At 40.7% G+C, this 23,362-nt stretch overlaps 1 protein-coding gene across 3 annotated transcripts in view; it reads left to right on the forward strand.

The window, feature by feature from the left end:
• Nucleotides 1–23,362, forward strand: part of LOC122999719 (glutamate receptor ionotropic, kainate 2-like) — a 74,491-nt gene that overhangs the window by 45,354 nt on the left and 5,775 nt on the right. For all 3 annotated transcript variants that reach the window (XM_044376891.1, XM_044376889.1, XM_044376890.1), the window contains 9 exons: nt 9,170–9,313; nt 10,174–10,281; nt 10,430–10,543; nt 10,719–10,925; nt 11,893–12,116; nt 15,982–16,100; nt 17,000–17,217; nt 17,953–18,178; nt 22,075–22,325. In XM_044376891.1, the coding sequence (XP_044232826.1) occupies nt 9,170–9,313; nt 10,174–10,281; nt 10,430–10,543; nt 10,719–10,925; nt 11,893–12,116; nt 15,982–16,100; nt 17,000–17,217; nt 17,953–18,178; nt 22,075–22,325 (1,611 nt within the window). The remainder of the gene's footprint in view (nt 1–9,169; nt 9,314–10,173; nt 10,282–10,429; nt 10,544–10,718; nt 10,926–11,892; nt 12,117–15,981; nt 16,101–16,999; nt 17,218–17,952; nt 18,179–22,074; nt 22,326–23,362) is intronic.

A 23,362-nucleotide genomic window follows, 5' to 3' on the forward strand; every position in this document is an offset into this window, starting at 1 on the left:
ATTCCTCGACAGTAATGCAAGCAGGCGCCTTCTGATGTTATATAGGACCATAAAAGCCTGTGCAATCAGCAACTACAACCATCATTAGATCACTATCATACAATCAGTCCCTGGAGGCCAGTGCAGGCAGCAGGAGCTGTATGTGTCATGGTCACAATTGTGCTCAGGGATATTGGTTGGCCTTGAGATCTCTTGGCAAGCTATCATCCTTTTAGAGGCTGGCACACCCACCTACCTGCACACACATACACACATGAGTACTGCGTAGTATGCATATATAATGAACATGCAGTATGTCAGCAATTAAGTGCAAACATACACGCATAAGCATAGAGTACATATAGTACTGTACACAGACAGAGAGGCATACAGTACATTCACACAGGCATGTGGACAAAAAGGCAGATAGGCACTCATATACTAGCAGAATATGTAAAGCACAAATAGACCTGCATTCCACAGGATTTTCATTCCACTACATGTATTTGGCAGTTATAGTTACTTTGCAGATTAAGATTTTAAAAACAGCAACATTGAGCATATAATGAAAGTAAACGTTTAAATACATTTTTGCACAGATGGAGGACTGTGGATTTTTGGCCCCCATAACTTACATTGTAAGTGCATTATGTAAGTGCATCTTTAAATTTTTTATGAACAGGACGAAGTATTACAGCGAGAAAAACACGTCTGTTCATTTGGGCACCGGACTCTTATTTTAGCACAGACTTGAAAAATTGTGAATCTAGACTTTAATGCATTACACAACTGTTTTCACACACTCCGATCTTCATGTGTAAAAATAGTACCTTACTTTTGATACTTGGGCACATTTTGTTGTTAATATTTATTAGTCATGCACATAAAAAATGACAAATATAACGGAACATATGCAAGAAAACATATCTCTTGAATGCACATGTGAGGATAAAAGGAGGAATCCATGCTGTGCTGTACTGTAGCACCCTCCTTACAGCTTAAAAATAACACTTGTGCACATTCTCATGCAGTATCAGCACAAAATAAACAAAAGGTGTCGGTAGTACCCATTTTTGGAATTTATTGTATCATCCTACCCAGGTATTCTAGGGAGACCCTTGCAAAATGCCCACTGTTTAGCAGCAACCCAGATGTAATTAACACTGCCTGTGTTGTTTACACTATGAATCAAGCATGGACTCCCTCCATCCTGCTTGTATCCTCGAGTCCTCTCTGTCTCTCTCTCTTTCTCTGTGAAGGGCTATTTAGCCCTTCTCCTCCTCCACTCTTGAGTCCAGCTCTGACTTGTAGTTTTCTCAGATGACACCTAATTCTTGGGAGACTGACCATTGAATTGCAACCCATGTCTTCTCCTTGTTTTCAAGAGGTTTAGATAGTAAGAGCTTTGTTAAATTTTGGAAAGTGCAGCCAATGAACTGAGGGGAGGAAAAACCTGTGGAGTGGGCACCTACTAGCCTTTTTAGTTAAACCTGGCTGGAGGCTGATCAAATATAAGAAAAGGCCATCATGTTAAATAGTCACTTAATCAGATGTAGGTTAGGCAGCATGATGTTAATTAGGGTGAACTCAGAGTGGACAGTGCTGCCAACAGCATGCTGTTGCCTGAATTGTCTGGTGGGACACGAATGCTCTGAGGATTGTATTCCTCTTTTGTCAGACTTAATAAAATAATTATCATATTTGATTTTCATCATGTAAAGACATTTACAGTAATATTTTTATACATTAAATAAATGCTTTCTGCTTATTGCGTTTGCCCAAAATTAGAAAAATCTTTATAAGCATAAATCTGCTGGTGTGTCAGAAATAGTTTCAGGCAGCAGCACCAGTGGTTTGCTTTGAACAAACAGAAGAGGGACTAGGCAGTTAGCATGAGCAGCTTGTGCATGTTTGAACTGCTTCTGCTGTTAAAGTTATGTAAACTATTTTTTTATGTTCATTGTCTCAGCAGGTCAATAACTCCCCTCTTCTTTGTCCAAATTAAAATGTGCTTTTTGTTGGCATTAAGAGGGAAAAAAACAATGAAGAGAATGTATTCATTCACTCATTCATTCAAGTGTAGTAATTGAAAATCAAGCATATGTCAAGGTTGGTAATTTGATAAGAATACGACAATGTAAAATAAGTATGTATAGACATACATCAAACAGAGTCCTACTTACTCTCACCACTCCCTCAGGACTCTCTCTTTTAAACCAGCTCTGCAGTGTAGGCCTTCATCCCTCTTTTAAGTGCGCTTAAATCTACAATAAAACCATGAATGTGCTTTAACATAAATCCAACTCCATCAATGGATCCGTTACCCAGGGCTCCTCGTAGGAAGAAGCCAGTCTTACTTTCCTGTGACAAAAACCTCATTTAAAAAAAAAAAAAAAAAAAAAAAATGCAACAAGGCCGCTGTGTTGCCTCAGCATGTGGAAATGCAATGTGAGAAAGGGATTAAACCTCCAACGCACAGAGAAAGAGAAAAATGACAGTGACGGCAGTGGCAAAGCCCCCTATATACCCACACTCTGAGCAACGCTCACGCACAGCTCAGTCAAATACTGTAGAGAGCAACCAGGGAGGGTGGAGGGAAGACACTGAAAGGAAGACAAAGAGGATGAAAGGGAGAAAGCGATAGATGTGAAGGGAGGAGGGACTGGGGCAGAACTTAGGCGGTCATAAAGAAAGAGACGAAGAGAGACAGAGTGGAAAACTTACGGACAGAGAGAGAGAGATGGCACATCGAGCTGCAGTCACCCAAGGGCTTTTTCCCACCAAAATGATCTGACACTGCCTCTTCTCCCTTCTCTGCTAGGAAAGCCCGAAACAGCCATAATATGCCCCATAAATCACATATGTCACATTTCAGTGTTTTTCAACTCTCATCTTTTCATTTCAAGTATTACAAATGAAAGTTTGCACAAATCTCAATGCACTAACTCAGTTTCGTGGCTCAGGGTCTCATGTAACACATCAATGCCACCAATGCATCTAACATTTTACAGTTGTATTACTACAATTGGAAAGACTCATTCTTACATGGCTAAATAAATAAAGGCAAAGGAGGAACAAGTACACAGCTAAACCAGAATAACTAATAAGTAGTAGAAACTTCGCAAAATTGAGACAAGGCATCAGAAATCACACATAACACAACAACTGTAACCTGTATGCTCCTTCAACTTAGAATAGAGAATAGTTCAAGATTTTGGGAAATACAATTTATTTGCTTTTCTTGACAAGAGTTCGATGAGAAGATAGGTACCACTCTCATGTCTGTCTATTCAATATAAAGCTGGAGGCAGCAGATGCTTAGCTTGGCATAAAGACTGGAAACAGAGGGAAAGAGCTAACCTGACAAAATCTGCCTACCAGCACCTCTAAAGCTCAATATGTAAGTGTTTTTTTGCACTTTACTTTTTGTACAGATATAACAAGTTAATTATTGAGCTTTTGAGGTGTTTTGTTATCTTAATATATTTTCCTTTAATCGTCATTTTAACTTTTTTTTGACAATGTTATTTAAGGTTTACATCCAATGAATTATTATGTAGATCATCCCACCTACCCCACCTACAGACAGAAAGCAAAATACAACAACCAAAATAAAGCGAGAGAAAAAAGACAAACAAAAAGCCAGACAGTGGTCAATTTAACACACAGTTGCCTATGATATTTAAAATCTTTACAGAATAAGGTGAGAGACAGTGATCTATCTTTGTTAGGATTTAGAGTCCATGTCTTTGTCCAGACCACTCCAGAGCTAGTTCTGTTGTACCAAATTTTCTCCAGGTGTTTCATCCAGCCTCTGTTTAAAGACAGGAGGGCAGGTAAAATTCCGATTTTCAAAGTCTTTTAGCTGTGACCATTCTGAACATAAGAGTTTTCTGTACATTAATAGGTGGCAGCATAGCATCTTCAGAAAAGCCAAAAAGAGCCAGTTCATGATCCACCTCTATCTTTCTCCTATAAATTGTAATTGATATGACTTGAAGTCTTAAGGAGCCTCATTCATTAGCAAGGAGGGTTCACTTATGTCTGTGCAGGAACCTCACTAGCTGCTCTTTTGGAGCTTTTGATGTTTTTCGATGAAGTTGAAATTCGTCACTAATTATGTACAGACATTTCTGACAAGTCCCTCATGGAAGTTTCATCTGTGCAGATGAAGTAAATGCACACAGTCAGAATGACACTCTAATAAAGTGGAAATTCTAAATCGTGGTGTTTTTTTGTTTTTTTTACAGAAAACACAACTTGACTAGTGAAGATTTAATTGCTGATAATCATGAATTTTAAAATGCATCTGACAAGCAGCGCTTGTGACTAAAATACTTGCACCGACTGTGCAGCGAAGCGACACAAACACATATAAACTATGGAATGAAATGAATAATTACCCCACTCTTCTATCAAATCATCAAACCCCATGGGTCTGTCTGTGATGTGAGGGCAGAGTGACTCCGGCTCCAAGAAAACAATGAGCCTCCTTCTCTCCCGCTGACATTGTGACTCTGCCGCTGATGGCAATGCTGCCGGTGTGTGTGTCTGTGTGTGTCTGAGTGCATGTGTGTACATATTTTTGTGTGCGCGTTGTTGCTCTGTGGCTGGCAGCTGCAACCCAGTGATGCATGGTGAATAACAGGTCAGTGCTAATCTCATTAGGGCTAATCAGATGTATATGATATGTATAAACAGAGGAGTTCCACTGTACACAAGAAGCCGCAGTACACGTCCATCACCAGACTGATAGTGATGTGGATGTGTGTGTTTAGAATAATACTGGGAAGAGGGCGACTGATTGAGAAGAGGTGAAAAGAGAAAGAGAGATGTCGTTTTTCAGGGTGCTACATTATCCTAGGAATTATGGAATTATGCACAGGTAGAGCGCTGATGTGAATACTGATGCAGTGAAAAGGAATACATTTGTGTAAACACACACGCGCGGACATACACACGGCAGCTAGCTCAGAGTTTGCAACTCACCTGTTCTAAACGAGGAAACTACTGTACATGCACCCACAACAAATGAGGCATGCCTCTGGGAAGCATGCAAGTTGAGTTTTGTTGCCGTGTTTGTGTTTGTGGCGTACACACATCTTGCTAATTGATTCGTGCATACGTGTTTTAATATTTGTTTGCTCCTCATGTATCATGTTTATAAGAAAATGCACAGATGAACTAAGACATCAAGGGCTGGAAAGGAAAGATGTAAGGTGTGAAAAAATTTGTGTCATTAAATATAGGGAAAAGTGTCTGGACTGGTACTTTTATGGAAGCAGAGGGGATTGCACAATTTCAGATGGTGATGTGTTTTGAGTGAGAGAGAGAGAAAGACAGAGAGAGGTGGGAAAGAGAAGGCAACAAAGGTTTTGGACATCTTGTTTGAAACTCTCTCCCCTCTCTTGTCTGAGTGTCCCAGGGGTTCAAGATTGGTTTCACTTAAAGCACTTAAAACACCCCACAGGACCCGTTCTTGGCCCTGAAATAAATATCAAGATCACTCTTGGATTGTTTTTAAATTGAATGCAATCTGCCAGAGCTGTAAGCCATCACTTCACATTTTTTTCCCCTTGATCTTTCCTTCTTCCACTTGATGCCAACTTCTTTTCTATCACAAAGGGATTTCAGGAATTGCTCTGCTCCAAAGGCAAGAGATCTTTGCCATATAAATAATTTGAGCCAGACAATGTCTGATATATTATGGCAATCGAAAGTTAAAAGATGGAGGAAATATTTCGAAGAATGGTTGTTAAGTCGGAGGAAAAGCTAATAAAATTACATAAATCATTCAAACAAAGAGGCTTATGGGGGATTGAATGGAGTATTTTGGTCACACACATGGCAGCACACACAACTGTTCATAATGTAAAACATCTAATAAACTCCTTTTCTGAAATAAACTGAATCTCTTGCAGCCAAATCGATCTTTATGATATAATAAACAAATTAGATTTTCAAAAAGAAAAACTCTCTTCACTGCTGCTTGTAAGCATCTACGTATATATTGTTATCCCTCTACAAAACTATTATTGTAGCATGTTGTAAGACATTTTCAAAATTTTAAGACAGGGAACTGTAGTTTCCTGCCAAAACTGGCCAGCTTTGAGATAAATATGGAATGAACCTGAACTACTGGATATTTTCTACAATTGTAAGTTTGCAATTATAAATTTATTGTACAAGAAAATGCACGCTGAAAGTCTGACAGGTACTATTAAAATCCTTTTCTCCTCAAAGCATGTGAAATATCTGGCACAGGGTGACATAATCCTACTCTTTCCCAGTGCACATTTTCGGTCAATTTTCTGTCAAGTTTTAATACCTTGACGCAAATGGAAATGGGAAATATTTTCATGACAAACTATTTGGAAATTTCTTATCTCACTGGCGGACTTTTACTCTTTGTGCTGCATATTAAATAGAAACGAAAAAGTTAGACACTTTCACTTCAAGCATTTCTTGAAGTGAAGGATACAAGTTAACGAGTAACTCTGATGGTTTCTTATTATCAACGAAAAGATCCCACGAAAAGATCAAACCCAAAAATGAAATGAAGCTACTAACAAATATTTGCCAAAGCCTGATATATTGTAAACTATGCCAGAGACCTCATTTGTTGTCCAAAACCTATTAAATACACATCAATAAACCACACTGTTACACTGGGTCACACTGGGTCTTTCATTACAATCCACATGGGCGCTGAAGTTTATTCTGAGTCAGTCACACATACACCGTCCTGCTGCTATAAACGCTCACTAGTGCACGAAATGTAGATTAATGTGCTGCTGAAAATAACCCCCAACAAATGCACTATTTACGCCTGTTTGAATAACCTTTGCTAAAAACTGCAGTGCTTATTTGTTTAGGTAATTAACCAGCCTTTAAAAAATAGACTATATATTGCTTACAGACAGGCTGGGGAAGTTGGAAAAGAGTGAGGCGGATAAAAACCAATAGCTTTAGTGTCTTCAGAGGATTTGTTAACAATAAGAAGAATATAGAATAACATTAGCCTTATCCTTTAACAATTGTTAAGCTTTGATGAAATGCCATCAATTATCAGTCACACATCAAGGTTGTGCTAAAATATCCAGTAGGAGTTCATACCAAACCATAATCCAGTATGAAAAGTAGAATAAAAATAAACTTCAAAGTACAACTTTCACATTGTATCTGTTTTTTAGCAAACATCTTGTCAACTGTTTTTAGAAAACCTGTCATCAGATTTTTTTTTTCCCAAACATGTTTTTCTTAGAATATATTTATAATGATTTATTGGAAGATTGGAAGATGCTGGATCTGTAGATGGAAAAACAGTGATGTGATATTGATCGATTTTAGGCAGAGAATGTCAGAGTTGTGGGAGGAAAGTTAAAAAGTCATAAGCAAAGCTGAGGTGAAGTTAGTATTTGTTAAAAAAAAAGAAAGAAAGAAAGAAACAGGGATTTTATTTGAATTACATGAATTCAACCATGTCACGGTCAAACTAAAATCAATCCAGGAGTGAATTTGTTGAATAAATGAATTCAAAATGAACCATGTTCTTTTGAAATGGAATGCAGCGGACTGAAACTGAATGTGATTATTACAACTTTTCTCAATTCAGAGTGAGCTGCATCCAGAGAAAAAAGCAAACAAGCCTTCAATCCAACTGCATGTCTCCGTATTTAGTTGGCAGCACAATAATTGGATGATTGGACATGATGAACTTTCCCTTTAGTGGAGAAAATAGTGTTTGGATATTGACTGTGTGTAGAAGTCCTCTCCTCTTCTCACAAAATAGACTACCAAAATGACAGCCTCTCTCCTAATCAACATTTGCCATGAATACAACAGACACACACACACACACAAACACATCCACACATTGCCTGCACTGGGAGAGCAGATATGCCATGAGCTGTTCTATTTCCCAGGAAAGCAGCGGGGATGAAAGAGTGCAGAGATGGGTCTCCCATCCTCTGATCTGCAGCTGCCTTTGACACCAGCAGTCACCAACTCCAAAAGCACAGAAAAACCGAGGGACAAGCTAAAAAAACTGACAATCTGCCCACTAACACAACTGCACATAAACTCCCTTCCCTCTTCTGTATCTTGAATTTCCTCTTTCCTTTCTGTTGGAAGTACTCCTTTAATTGACCTGCCACCTTAAATAGAGGTTGAAGAAATTGTACATGTAGCATAATTTTAGCTCCACCCAGACCCTTCATCCACTCCTTTGCTCTCACATGGATGGCATGGGTGCTCCATTTGCGCATATAGAGACCACATAGGGAACTGATATGAGCTGAACAGCAGCTCATAGGTCTCCCGCTGTGCGCCTAGCTGCACTGAAGCCTGGCTCATTCTCCCTGACAGCCAGCACATCCGCAAAGACCCTATAGCCGCAGATACTTTGTGATCTCTAAGTCATTTTTCATTCCCCACCTTGCAGGTTGGTCATCCAGGACTTGTCAAATAAGATCATCACATTTTATTTCAGCCTCAGTGGGACCATGGAAAGAGGATCTGAGCTGAGCTGTAATGTGTTGACCTGGGTAAACGTAGAGTGTCTCAAACTGTGTGGACAGCCAGCATGAAAGGAATTCATGTGTGGCGGGCAGAGCGGTAAAGATAAATCTCGGCATGTCGGTGTGAGAAATTTCAGTTCAAGCATTTACTCCCTTTGAGGACTTATTACTAGGGTTATATGGATGGCTATCGTGCACTTTTCAACGCGATTCCCCATGAATCCCAGCTATGTGTTATTTATTTAGCATGTTACACCAAGTCTGCCAGCCTGAGTTGTCCCGACTGTACTGGTGCCTGTTTTGCGTTCCCTCTCTCTCTGGGGAACAGGCACACCCATCAGGAATCATTAGTCTTTACAGTGACAGGCCTGCCTTCCACTGAGAGACTCTCCCTGGCGGAGCTTTCTCATTGCCTCAGACAGTGTTTGGGTATTTTTACTAACAGGCTGAGACACTGTGCCATTTGTGCGGGGCATTTCTTGCTAACATTACTCTTAATTTATGTTCTCTTGTCCTGAGTAAAGAGTAAGGCAAGTCACCTGAGACTCGCACACAATTTCTTATGTTCCTACGCAGGTGAGTGAACAAATGGATGAATGAAAGGTCATGTGGACAGATGTCTTAGCAGGTGTTATAAAAAGGTCTAATAATATTACCTCCCTGTTCCACAGACGGACGCGGCGCTGATGTATGACGCCGTGCATGTGGTGGCGGTGGCGGTGCAGCAGTCACAGCAAATCACGGTCAGCTCTCTGCAGTGTAATCGCCACAAGCCGTGGCGCTTCGGTGGACGTTTCATCAGCCTCATCAAAGAGGTACAAGGCCACCGTGGCTATCGCTGTGCACCATATCCTGACTTCAGATCCTGGTATCTGCTGAACACTGTAGCTTTGTTGTGTTACATTGATTAGTGCAATCACCTCTGTTTGCAAGAATTTCCTTTGTAAATCACTGTAATGCTTTTATGAGTGTAAGTTTTTAGAGCAACTATCTTTTCATCATTGTCTCTCTCTTTTAGAAAACTCTGATCATTATAAAACCCACATAAACATCTGAAACAACTTTATTGCTTAATCTTAACAATCTCAATAATCTTCATGAATTTTTAATGTAAATAATCACTGCATTATCCGCAGTAACTACATGCTTTTTGTGATGTTTCATTCCCTTTCTCGTACGTCCCCTCCGTGCGTATCTCTGTCCGTGTTTATATCAAAGCCCCTGTGTGTCTCCTTAACTCTAGTCAGGGTCAGCCATTTGCTTTGTTCTACAAAGCTCTTTCATTCTGTGGATGGTATCATTGCAGGTAATTTTCAGAATGAGCCATTGTAGTAGCTGGCGTTTCCTCCCCCTCCTGTGTCTGCTATCGCTCTCCATGCCCGTCTGTTCCTCCAATGGCTTTGAAGTGAAACTTCAAGCACAATGAACCACATGCATAATGAACTCTTACCTGTCAAACCTGCTTCTATTCTCTCTGCTTTACCGTTTCGTGTTATGTTGTTGCGATAGACAGTGAGGGGAGAGCCAGACGGAATTCATAATTGGGAAAGAAAAAGTTTGGCGGTTAGAGGTTGGATGGATATTGTTGAGAAAGACGATACCTTAAGGTTAATGGAATGACTGTGCAGAGAGCTGAGGATTTTAGTTATTATTATTATTGTATTTATGTCTGCAGGCTCACTGGGATGGTTTGACGGGACGAGTACTCTTCAATAAGAGCAATGGACTGAGAACAGATTTCGACCTGGATGTCATCAGTCTGAAGGAGGAGGGACTGGAAAAGGTGCGTCATTGATTCAAACCCGGTGAACTTGATTTCTGTCATTGGAGTCTTCATGGAAAAAAGAAAATGCGGCCCTGATTTGCCACATATTTTCATCAGTAGACAAGAAAAGGAAAAATACAAACTTTACCCTGAATTGTTTCCACAGATTGGAACATGGGATCCTCCCAGCGGTCTGAATATGACAGAGTCTCACAAAAGCAAGACATCCAACATCACCGACTCTTTGGCTAACAAATCCCTTCGTGTATCCACCATACTGGTACCATAGCCAAATAAAAGCACAAGCAACATACACACACACACACAGTCAATGAGATTAATGATACACATGAACAGTAAATACAAACACATAAAAAGAGCTAAATATCTCATAATTCATACAAAACATACATTGGCACAAACTTGTTTTGCTCACACACTTTCTCCCCATACAGGAGGAGCCATATGTGATGTTTAAGAAGTCGGACAAGCCTCTGTATGGGAACGACCGTTTTGAGGGCTACTGTATCGACCTGCTGAGGGAGCTCTCCGGCATCCTGGGCTTCCGCTACGAGGTGCGATTAGTGGAAGATGGGAAGTATGGCGCACTGGATGAGGGTACAGGCCAGTGGAACGGCATGGTGCGAGAGCTCATGGACCATGTGAGTCAACAGTCAGCAGGGTTCCATACAATAAGATGAAAAAAAAAAATTAAAACATGCAGATTTCTTCTTAAAGCAAGGTAATACTTAACACTTCCTGTATTTTTTAGGAGCAATATCTTTTTTTTTTAACTTGTGATTGCTGTTTTTGTTGTGTATGCAGTGGCTCAATCATGGTTTTGACATGTAGTCAACTTCTTTCCAGAGCAAATCAACTGGATTCCAGTATTTGCTAAAGATTTCATTTTTCTTGATTCCAGTGCAGCAACCTGCCTTATTCTTTCTTGTTTGAAGGTACTGACTTCCATTTTTAGAAAATTCTTGAAAGTTTCAATTGAAAACAGATTGAAATATTCATATTGCATTATCTTTTTCACATATTTTAAGATATTAAGGATTTCCATAAAAAGCCTGAAACACACTGTGAATTAGTTGTTTATACTATTTACTACACAATGATAGTTTATAAGTTAGCAAAAGCACCAATAACCTCAGACAAAGAATAGAGTGCCACCTACAGAATCCCAAGATTTTCATCAGAAAAAGGTAAAAAAGACTGTAATGCTGACACTGTTTGATGAATAACTTATTTCTTGGAGAAGCACCAAAGAAGGCTTATCTTACATTCAGCTAGGACACGGGGTTAATTCGTCACAGATTAATCTAATCCCAAGATTGTTGCCTTAGTGACTCACCTTTGACACCACATAAGAAGGATCAGACATATAACCTGCGATTTCCATAAAAACTCAGCTGCCTAGCTACTAATCTAGCTGAACTAATGACCCTGGTTATTTTCTCTCCTCCGTCATGGCTCTTCCTCCTGCACATATAGACCAGGCTGGCTGTCGACAGAAATCAGATGTTAATTCGATTTGTTGTTAGTGTGGTACCTCAGCTTTTTTTATTGATGGACTCAAACACCTAACCCCCACTTCTCCGCTCTGTCCCTATTATCAAATTGCAGAAAGCAGACCTGGCAGTAGCTCCTCTGGCCATCACCTACGTCAGAGAGAAGGTCATTGACTTCTCCAAGCCCTTCATGACGCTGGGGATAAGTATCCTGTACCGCAAGCCCAATGGCACCAACCCAGGGGTCTTCTCCTTCCTCAACCCCCTCTCGCCCGATATCTGGATGTATATTCTGCTGGCTTGCTTGGGTGTCAGTTGTGTGCTGTTTGTCATAGCCAGGTAACATGTCAACCCTCCCTTTTGCTTCCTCCATTCTTTCTTCCCTACATCCTCCACTTCCTTCCTCCCCTACCTGTTTGTCTGCTTCCACTAACACGCAGCAGTTGCTCTCTCTGGGCCTGAAGAGGGTAATTTATTCACTGAAAACCATCAAACTGTGACTGGTGGAAAAAGCACTCCTGTAAGAGGCAGCGCATGCCTCTTTATTCTTAGATGACCTCAGTGATGTAGATATGGTCTACGACAAAAGAATATCAAATCGAAATACATTACCTCAGAGGACCATACCAGTGTTTTTGCATGTTATCTTATCCTTTACAACCCTGTTGATGATTTCCCAAAGTATACAAGCTTTTTAGATACCCTGTTATTGTCAAAGTTGGATTTTCATTACTTAAAAATACAAGTTAAATGTAGTCTTGAGGGAGAAGCATTCAACAGTTTTTTTTCCAATCAGCAAATCTCAGATTTCACAGCCTCCCACTAGCTCTTGAACTAACCACATAGAAAAGTTTTCAAAACAATCTGTGGTTTTAGCTTAATTATCATCCAATGTCAAAAAGATAGTTTAAAGAAAAGAAGAGGAATAAATGTTTACTCTGATCTCATTACAGTAAATGATGATGATGAAAGTAAGTAAAAACACTGGTATGGTCTTTAAAAATGAGCTGATTCCTCACCCTGTCCCATGTATATTTGAGCATGCATCAGCAACTGTAAAATGAGCTACCCGGCACATATCTCTTAATCAGCTGTAAGAAATGTACAAGCGCAATGCTGACATTGTGCAAGTACAGTTCTTACAATATCTAGATGAACCCCCCACCGCCTCCCCAAAAAAAACCCTGATGCATGACCGATGTAGAAAGACGTGTGTTAACCCCAGGGCTCCTCTTCTTCTGCTTTGATCCTGAGAGGTTTGGGTTTAATGCACATTTCATCAAATGTTACCGGCAAAATGATCACATGAGAGGAAAGCAGCAACTGTCACCTAAGTTAGTTCAGAATATGCAAATTGTACCCATAGCCCTTTGTTTCACGGTTGGTCAGGGTAAGTGATTAGCATGCAATTATATTGATATTCATCTGGCTGTAATGAAATAGCCTCAGTACTTTTATTAAATTATACTGCTCTTGTCTGTGTGCATGCATTGTACCTTTTTTTTTGCACACCATGGCAATAAATAGTGCTTGTCCTCACACTATGTGACCAAAAATATTCAGGAAAGTTTAAATCTGACTTACAGTGTTCTCTGCAGTTTGCTGAGCTCGTTCTCTCATAATTGTAGTATTGATTGCACAGCCACCAATTGATTGGTCAATCCCCTAAATGCAGAGTATATTATTTTCTTTAATCCTCTCCAAATAGAGTGTGGAGTGAGCTTATGAAGTCCCAGTTTTGCGCAATAAAACACTAAACACCTCAATCTCACCAGGGATTCAGAATGTCTTTGAACAGCTTCCCACACACATACACTTTTTTTTTTCCTGACGAAATAAGCTATCTCACTTAAAGCTCCAGAGAAATACATTCCACTCAGTGGCTTGTTCCAACCCTGTCTGTGGTTGAGTTGATTTCTCTCTTTAGTAACAAAACAAATGCTATTCTCTCATATCGTAAACCTTTTTTTAGCGTAGAAAATGTCCACCTGCAAAGAAGAACGGCTGATTGAAATCGCATTATAACATGTTTACATGTAATTACAGGCTATTGCAGTTTTGCAGTTCATGTACCGGACGCCACTCATTTTAACACCTTCAATACAACATCTGCACTTGGCCCAGGAGAACAAAGGCAACAGATCTATAAAGCCAAGCCAAAGTAATTGAATCCAACAGACAGTTAATGGAGGGAGCGGGTCGTGTTATTGTGGATGAGGACTGGCGACGGGGGAGAGGAACAGGAGAGGGGGGAGAGAGAGAGAGAGAGAGAGAGGAAGAATCCTTTTATAATTCTGTGTGCAATTCGACATGTCCCTCATGCTTGGTGTGAGGAGGTGACCTTACGTCCGCATGTTCCACATCCCCTTCTTCCTGGTGATCGGTGTGCAGAACACGGCCCGCAGGAATATGGGCCGGCTGCAGGCAAAGGTCATACAGAGGAGCCATCGGTCCCGACGCGTACAGAATACACATGTAGACACTGAGAGGGACAAACACAATCCAATCAAGTGTGTGTTGTGTAGAATTACACCCACTGCCTCATGCACAGTACGTACTGTAAGGTCACTCACAATCAGATGTTCACCCACAATAAGCCTCAGGCTGCAGCTCAACATTATATGTAACATCTGTGAACAACAACCTAAATATATCATCACAGACAATATTTGACTTCGAGATAGATTTGATTGAGCCAATGTAAACACAGTTGCCACCACAGACAAATGCACACCCACACAGCCATAAAGGCACATGCGCAAACATTCATGTACCGGTGGGGGGGGGGGTTGACACACACACACACACACAGGCATAAAAACATACACGCATTCCAGCGCGCACACACGCTGCGTTCCGCACAGCACCACAAGGCCATTGTGCAGTTTCAGTTGCCTGTGGATCCAAGGAGACAGAGCTCATTGACATTCTAGCAATCAGGGATCCTGATGGGGTTGACAGGAAGAATTATAGTGTGTCATCACAGCCACGTCCACGTAGATGAATCTCAAGGGGACAGCATAGAAAATAACTGTAAAGGAAGAGCAATATGACAAAAATGTTGCCACATTCACGGTGCTTGTAAAATAAGACCCTTAATTAGGCTGCTGTGGCAACAAAGAAAGATCAAATGGCATATCTTTATATACAACTACAGCAATCATGTAGTCTCTCTAGCAAATAGTGCTACCATAAAACAGCCGTCATATAACATTTGGGTCGGTAATGTGAAATGCTGCTCAGTGTCTTGTAAATATAGTATATATATCCCTGTGTGTCTCTAGAAGGCGCAGCTGACAAACGGCATCACATTGCTGCATAGTTTCAATCCATAAGACTCGGCCCACAGGCTTATTAGCATGCAGTATGTTGGGGAGAAAACTCCTAAACAGCCTTACCTGATGGGCCCCTCAACTCTGCATAAGCAATGTTCCCTCTATCAACCACTTCAGCACAAACTCAATCAGCTACTGATGCTTAACGCTAACCCAATCACCCTGCGCTAATGCCATGCCACTTTTGCTCAGGATAATAAATGAGAAATGTCCACAACTGACCTGAAGACACTGACAGTCAGCCGAGGCAGGCAGCAGGAGGCAAGGGGGTAAAAGGGGTAGGTTCATAGGGGGAGCAAGGCAATAGGGTTAAAATTAGGTGTTGGTTTTTGTGGTGGGAATTGTTAGGGATAGTGATATAAATGAAGGTGTGAAAGGATTGAGAGAAAAGAGGAAAATCAACTAAGGAGGGGAAGAACAGAGCCCAGAAGAAAAAAAGGAAAGCGCTAGTCCCGTGTTGAGGGTGTGAGAAGGATCCGCAGAGGAACAGTGATTGGAGTTGCTGCGGAAAACACATAAAGGCTCCTGAGTCAGTGAATCCAAATGAGCTCCAAAGATCATCACGCACTGGGACATTATCACCAGTGACAGTGTTATTCCAGCCTATTGATCTGTTCTCACAATAAACTGATGGCATTTGAATATGCCAATAAGTTGATCTCGGCGAAAGCCTGAATGATTCGCTTTGGTCTCTGCAGAAGCTCTGACCCTGAGGCCACAACACAGGATTCCTACACATTTACATTCTCTTTGTCCATGCTCACAGTCTTTTAAAATTTATGTTTTATCTGCCATTTAATCTGCACCAGGGAACACACTGTTCTGTGCTTTGTGCTGACATAACTCTCTCTCTGCTCTCTCCTTTATAGGTTTAGCCCCTATGAGTGGTACAACCCGCACCCATGCAACCCAGACTCGGATGTAGTGGAAAACAATTTTACGCTGCTCAATAGTTTCTGGTTTGGAGTTGGGGCTCTCATGCAGCAAGGTAGTTGCCTCAGCCTGTGGCTGCTGTTGCTCTGTGGAGCTGGAGCTCTCTATATCCCACTGTCTCTGAGGGTTGGGTTGTTTTATCCAAGCCAGCAGCAACAAAGAGAGACCTCTGGGGGTCCACTGCTAGGAAGACAGAACTTAGAGTAAATGTGCATGTAATGTTTTTTTTTTTTAACTTCAATCAGCGTAGCTCATAGGAATATAGATAAACCTATATGTGTATATGAGTAATACAGTATAAAAGAGTCTAAATAGCCCTTATAACACTTGAGTAAAATCAGCAACAGTGATATAACCTTCCTTTTAAATCCCTGAGTCATAATACATTGTGTTTCTATCAACAGTAGCTCAAATATCAAGATTAAAGAAATGTATTCAAACAATATACTGTATATAAATAAGCTGTATATGATAGTAATGATAGCACTTATACCCAGTGTCCTCTCTTCTTGCCTTTGGCCCATCAGCACCCAGAGATCAGTGGGGTCTAGAGTCAGGATGTGAGGTTACCTTGGGTACATGACTCTCTGGCCCAAACAGCCTGTCACTTCTCCACTCAGTTGATAATCAATATTGAATGTGTTCGGTGTTATGTGATTGATTCATGCAAACACCTTCTTCGCAGGAGACATTCTCAATGGCACTTTTCTGTGTGTCCTGCGTTATTTAAGGCACTCGTGTCTGGGACGAAAAAATTTAGCTTGTTTGAAATCCAACAATCATCTTGTTTCAAGAGCTTTCTCAAGTGATTTTCATCTTGAAGCAAGTGGCGCAACTGCCTCAACTGAAATCTTCAAGAAAGCTCTCGAAACAAGTTTGACTGTTTTTAAAGGAATTAATCTTGTTGTTTTTACATGGTTAAAAAGAAACCACTAACCACCTCTATCACCTCAGGCTCAGAGCTCATGCCCAAGGCGCTGTCAACTCGAATAGTGGGAGGCATCTGGTGGTTCTTCACCCTCATCATAATTTCCTCCTATACGGCCAACCTGGCTGCCTTCCTCACTGTGGAGAGGATGGAGTCCCCCATAGACTCAGCCGATGACCTGGCCAAGCAAACTAAAATCCTGTATGGTGTGGTGGAGGACGGTGCCACCATGACCTTTTTCAAGGTAGCTGGGTCTGCCATAGGTTTTATAGAGTGGTCTTCTTTCACTGATTAACTTCCTTTCTTTTTCATATAAATATTAGTACACACAGGCTTTTGTTTATCAAAAAAGTTTCGTAATTGCATTAGGAAACAACCAAATATCCTGAGTAATAAAAAGTTCTGTGGAGGACATATTCACATCTTTTACATAAGTAAAAGTGGCAATACTGCAGAATAAAAATACTCTCTCACAAGTAAAATGCATTGAAAATGTCAATTAAGTATGTTAGTATTTTTTGCAAAATTAATTTATCAAAAGTAATAAAAAGCTCATAATGCAGAAAAATGGCTTCTGTCAGAGTTACACTTTTATTGCAGTATAATATTATATTATTATTTCTGATGCATTAATATGTAAGCATTTTACAGGACTAGCTGGTCATGGTGGAGCTAATTTTAACTGTTTTATGCTGTTGTGTAGTTTAATCTACAACAGTCAATCCTATTAGCTAATCATCTGTCATGTGTGTAAAATCTTATTCTGTAAAGTAACTAAAGCTGTCAAATAAATGAAGCAGAGTAAAAGTATAAAGAAGGATGGAATGGAAATACTCAAGTACAAATCTAAAGTACTTGTACTTTACTTGTGTATAGTTCTTGAGTTACGCACTGAAATTTATCCTAACAACAGCAGAATGTAGAGTTGACTAGTACTGCTACCAATCTCATTCCACTTCTGTTCTCTGGTTTCTTGCAGAAGACAAAGATCTCCACCTATGATAAGATGTGGGAGTTCATGAACAGCAGGAGGCAATCTGTGATGGTCAAGAACGTGGAGGAGGGCATCCAGCGCGTTTTGACCTCGGACTACGCCTTCCTCATGGAGTCCACCACTATCGAGTTTGTGACCCAGCGCAACTGCAACCTCACACAGATCGGAGGCCTCATAGATTCCAAAGCCTACGGAGTGGGAACACCTATGGGTAAAATACTTCAAACCTCTATACACCTCTGTGTCGCCTGCTGTGTTATGAAACGTTTGAATAGCTTTAGGTTATAGAGAGATACTCCAGGTACTGTCACAGATAAAAGGTATATAGTGAAGATGACGAATATGCTTTGAGAACGGTGAGGTTGACCTTTATTGATGGGGTCGCGGGTATAATGGTTCAACAGAGTAAGGTGTAAAAGGTTCAGCTTAATGAAAAACGAATGGCTGAAGAGGTTGAATTTATGGATAAGGTTAAAATGTGCCTAGAGCTAAAGAAAAAGGTGCCGTTTGAGCTCTGCTTTAGCGAGTGTGGTTTTTCTTTTTTGAGCTAAAATGATTTTCTCACTAGATTATTTACACAGTAGAGAAGCAAAGCGGGGTTAAATGTTCACAAATACCTTTAATGGTGTGTTTTAGCTTACTGTGGTATCACACAAGACAAGATCGTGAGAGGAAGACTATGAAAAAAATCACAGAAAGCAACCTAGTTACTTCAGTGCACTTCCCTCTGACTTACTTGACAATGTCTGAACTGTATCTGAGCGTTAAACCACAACAACAAAGCACTTTGGTGAGTATAAAACCATAGACTATATATAAAGATGGACGCTGCAAGGTGTGACGATACCTATGGTTTGCACTTGAAGCTTGGAGTTGCGGTTTAGGGTACAGCACAATCTTTTTCCGACCTTCCAAATGAGGAGTGAGGGTGTGACCTTTCATGTCCTGGAAACACGCCCCACTACCTTGGACCGACGTGAATGTTAAGGCCAATTCATGCTTTCCGTAAATCCTATTAATGGAGCAATAATTTCCAAAATGGCCACCAGCACACTTATTAGAGGGTCCGCATTTAGTGATTTAGATTATAATGAGACATTGAAAAAAATGATTGACAGAGAAGTTGATGCTTTTTGAGTGGTAGTCAACTGGAGCCAGCACCTGGTGGCCTTCAGTGGCATTGCACTTTAAGGTGCTTCTGCATTGTGGTAGCTCAAGCTGTAGTAGCTGCTGCTTGTATAAAACAAGCAGTGAGAATAGTTTCAATTGCTTATTTGACCCAGATCCTGTCAGAAACGAGTATGGTGACATTTTAAAAGGAGCATTATCTGATGACAAGGCAGAGGAGCTGTGTTTTCCTTGAATTTGGCATTTCAGCAAATTATATTATATATTTTCCACTTCCAAGTAGCAGTTTTTGTTGCATATAAAACAGTCTGTGTCAGGGGTAATAAATTTGTCAGCTCACAACCCTGACACTCCACGGGACCCTGGCTGAAAGCTGGTGACGGTTTCAATCCCGGTGTCGTCGAGGTTAGAGTGGTCGTGACGAGGCCACGGAGAGCACTGCAGCCAGCTGTAATGGCCACATCTATCATCAGTGATATGAAGGCCATCAAAATACGGAGGATTAATTCCGGCCATCCACATCTGGACCCAGCTACTAGTGATGAGTATGGGGCAGTTATGGATCTGCAGAGATGCTATGATTGCCGTGGCTGTAACAAAGCTGAGGTGGTGCTGTGAAATATAGTCCCACTGTGGCGCACTAAGTGCAGGAGTACTTACACTGATGCCCTTGGGATGTACACATACACCTAGAACATGGGTGAGTTCTTTTTTACTCACAATATATTACTCCAAAACATATCTCAAATATCTCATATCTCAAATCCTTTAATTCAGTGATAAGTGGCTCAATATTTAAATGCATAAAAAAATATCTGCTCTCAAAGTTATTACTGCCCACTAACTCATTTTAATCTCTAATGCTGATGTTCATAGCTCAATATTTCAGAAATAAAGCTGATTACAGCCTCTAAAATCTTTCTTCTGTAATAGAAATGGTCTCGAGATGCTTTCTTCATTAGTTCAAAGTGAGTTCTGTTTTCATGCCAGCAGTCCTCTTGGAAGAATAGGAATATTTTCTTTCTTTTTTCTTCTGTCAGACTTTCATGTGTCCTTGTCCCAAACATTATGAAGACCTCAGTCTTCATGTCAGCCTTTCGCCTGTAACCTTTGGCCCTTCTGAACGCTGTTTAGCAGCTCATTCCCTGTTGGGCTGTTACAGCAATAAACCAGCGCAAGCTGAATAATATGTCTTAACCTTTAAGTGCTTGTCGGTTTTCACACATCCTGTTCCCAAAACGCAAATGCGTCATCTGCAGCTATCGACTTAAACTGTGATCACATTAATACTTGAGGCCAGACAGTGCAAGAGTGATGGATGTCTTCTGGTGTTGAACATCTGTCAGGTAGTTGTGTATGCACAGTGTGTCAAGCACAGCGCTTTTCCATTCGCCCGAGCCCCGCTCTCCATATCCTCCTCTCTAAGGACCCATCCTATTAGCATTTATCCAAGGCCTGCTTTGTTAAGCTATCATTAATCATTTGAAATATGAGGGGAGCCAGAATCAGGGGACTCAGATACTTGATAGATCTCTCATCTTCAAATGAAGCAAGCATATGCTTCTCACATGCGCGCTCACATGCATATATATGACTCTGTATTCAGAACAGTACATGTCTACTGTACATGCACACAATGCATAGATTTATACATGTACTTAACATCACCATCTCACAAACACAGGCAAGCACACTAAGTGTACAGGTGGGTACACTTAACAACAATACTCGTCTATTAATGAATAAAGAAGTAAACATATGAAGACATGCTTTCCAAAATGAGTGGCACTCTGTGTAATTTTCCACTTATGCATTAATGTCCCCTTTATCAGTCTAAATACGGCAAGACTTTGAGATGAAAGCATGATGGATGGCAGTAGATAAATGATAGATGAGACAGAAAGGGAATCACCTAAAGGGGCTGACAGGCAAAACTGTATGAGAACAGCACATGCAATGATGCTACCTGCTGCTACCTGCAGCTAGATTCAGTTTATTTCCCCCCCGAGTTTTAGCACAAAATGTTCCCATGTTTGTAAATGATTTATATTATGTTGCCATTATGGACATTTTACTACATTTTCAACTCTGAATAAGTGCATTAACCGAATGCCTGAAATGGAAAAGTATAACCAGGCTTCATTACGTATGAGTTCTGTAATCACATAAATACACTAACAAGCTTTTAAAGCAGTTTATAAATGAAACATGAACGCTCACAGTGAGTATTAATCTTTCTTGGCCCGGTTGGGGCAGAGCGTGTGTGCTGCGCCTCGATCGGCCGTGTGTTGTGTCAAACACGCTGTGGATGGGAGAAGAACACGACCCCACTCGGGTTCTCTGCACCGATTACTCCTCCTTTGATCACACCAACACCCGCTGCGTCTTAATGCCTCGCCGCTAATTCTGGCGTCCTCCCACTGTCTGTGGATTTGGGCTCTTTTACTCATCATGGCATTAACATGCATAAAAACACACTGATAGCGCAACCCTATCTCAGATATACACATAGTATAATCCCTCACACACATGCACCCATGTAATATACACCCCACTGGGCCTCTCTGTTTTCCTTCTTTATACACACCATTTATGCTGTATGAAAGTGTGTGCAAACAGCAGCTAATTCATCAGAATTAACAGCAGCTCTGCTTTTACAAAGCCAAGTCTTTGTTGCCAACTCCCTGTGCATTATAATTCACACACTGCAGAGAGGAGTGAGAATTTTGGAATCACTCTGTGAATATAGGGATTAGTGGGATTTGAGGAAGGACTTACAAAAAACTCCCTCTAAGAAGCCAACAATAACATGACAGGTTATATGATCACATGTGAGCCAGAATGTGTTTCATACACCCACCACTGGTTTTATACTGTGTATATCCACTTTACAATGACTATGCTAGGCGTAATCATATTTTTTCATATTTAGCTATTATCCTTGTTCACTAGTCTCATGTTGTGTTTTGGTCCACGCAGGCTCCCCGTACAGAGACAAGATCACGATAGCCATCCTGCAGCTGCAGGAGGAAGGGAAGCTGCACATGATGAAGGAGAAGTGGTGGAGAGGGAATGGCTGTCCCGAGGAGGAAAGCAAAGAAGCCAGCGCTCTGGGGGTGCAGAACATTGGCGGGATCTTCATCGTGTTGGCTGCGGGACTGGTGCTGTCAGTGTTCGTGGCTGTAGGGGAGGTCCTTTACAAGTCGAAACAGAACGCCCAGCTGGAGAAGGTACAGGAGTCAGGAGAGTTAAAGATTGTTTTCATCCAGAATTCCATCATTTTACTTAAACTGGGTTTCATTTAGGGTTTGACATCTCTCAATTTCCCATCATTTTTTAAAGGTTAATTCAATTGTAAACGTAAAAAATGAAACCAAATGAAAATTGATTTAAGCACAGCAAACATATTGTACACTTGCAGTGTGGTTGTAGTTTGCATTTTTGTTCTTTTTTTCAGGTGCAGGGCGAGTTCGCATTTTTCAAATCTGTCTTAAGACAACTGATTGCTGTAGTCGTTCCTCCTGTTCACACTGGCCATGAAGTAATCCGCAGTCCTTCTGCTTTGCAAAAATGCACTCTAAAGTTGAGCTGAAGTTAGTCTGTGTTAGCCAAACCAAGTGGGTATTTTACAAAGTTAGTCTTTTCATCTTGAAATTCCTGTATCCTTGCTGAGCTGCAGTGGAGGGATAGTAACAAAAAAATGTAAAGTTGTACTAAAATGACTGTAACTTTGGTAGATACCAATTTGATTTATCTAACTCTACCTGCTGAAAACTAGCTTCTGCTGAAATGTATGATGCATTTCTGCATGGACGGAGGATTGTGGACTCTGACCCCAATCTCTTAATATGAAATCATTTCAGGAAGGGATCTCTTCACAGCCTGTATGGACAGACGGAACAAACAGACACCAAAAAACGCTTTCAATGTACATATAGGCATGCGAGTGTTCCCTTAAAACAGACGTTAAAGAATGTAAATCCACCCTTTAATCTTGTGATTTGTCTGAAAAATGAAAGCATGCCTGCAGTGCAGCATGTTTGCAGCTTTTTTATTCTCCCCCCTCTGGTTATGTTTCTTTCTAGCAAGAGACTGAATATATTTCAGACTGTCCTATCTGTGCTCTATTTTAGCACTGAGTGCACATGATTCATCACGCAGCAAGGGGTGTGTATTTTAGTACACTTTAACTTGTGCAATGATGTTTCCAGGTAATTGTGAAAGTCCTTTTTGATAGCATGTTTTAATTATTTACATATACAGAATT

Source organism: Thunnus albacares, chromosome 16 (assembly GCF_914725855.1).
Source record: "Thunnus albacares chromosome 16, fThuAlb1.1, whole genome shotgun sequence".
In the NCBI taxonomy this organism is placed as follows: domain Eukaryota; kingdom Metazoa; phylum Chordata; class Actinopteri; order Scombriformes; family Scombridae; genus Thunnus; species Thunnus albacares.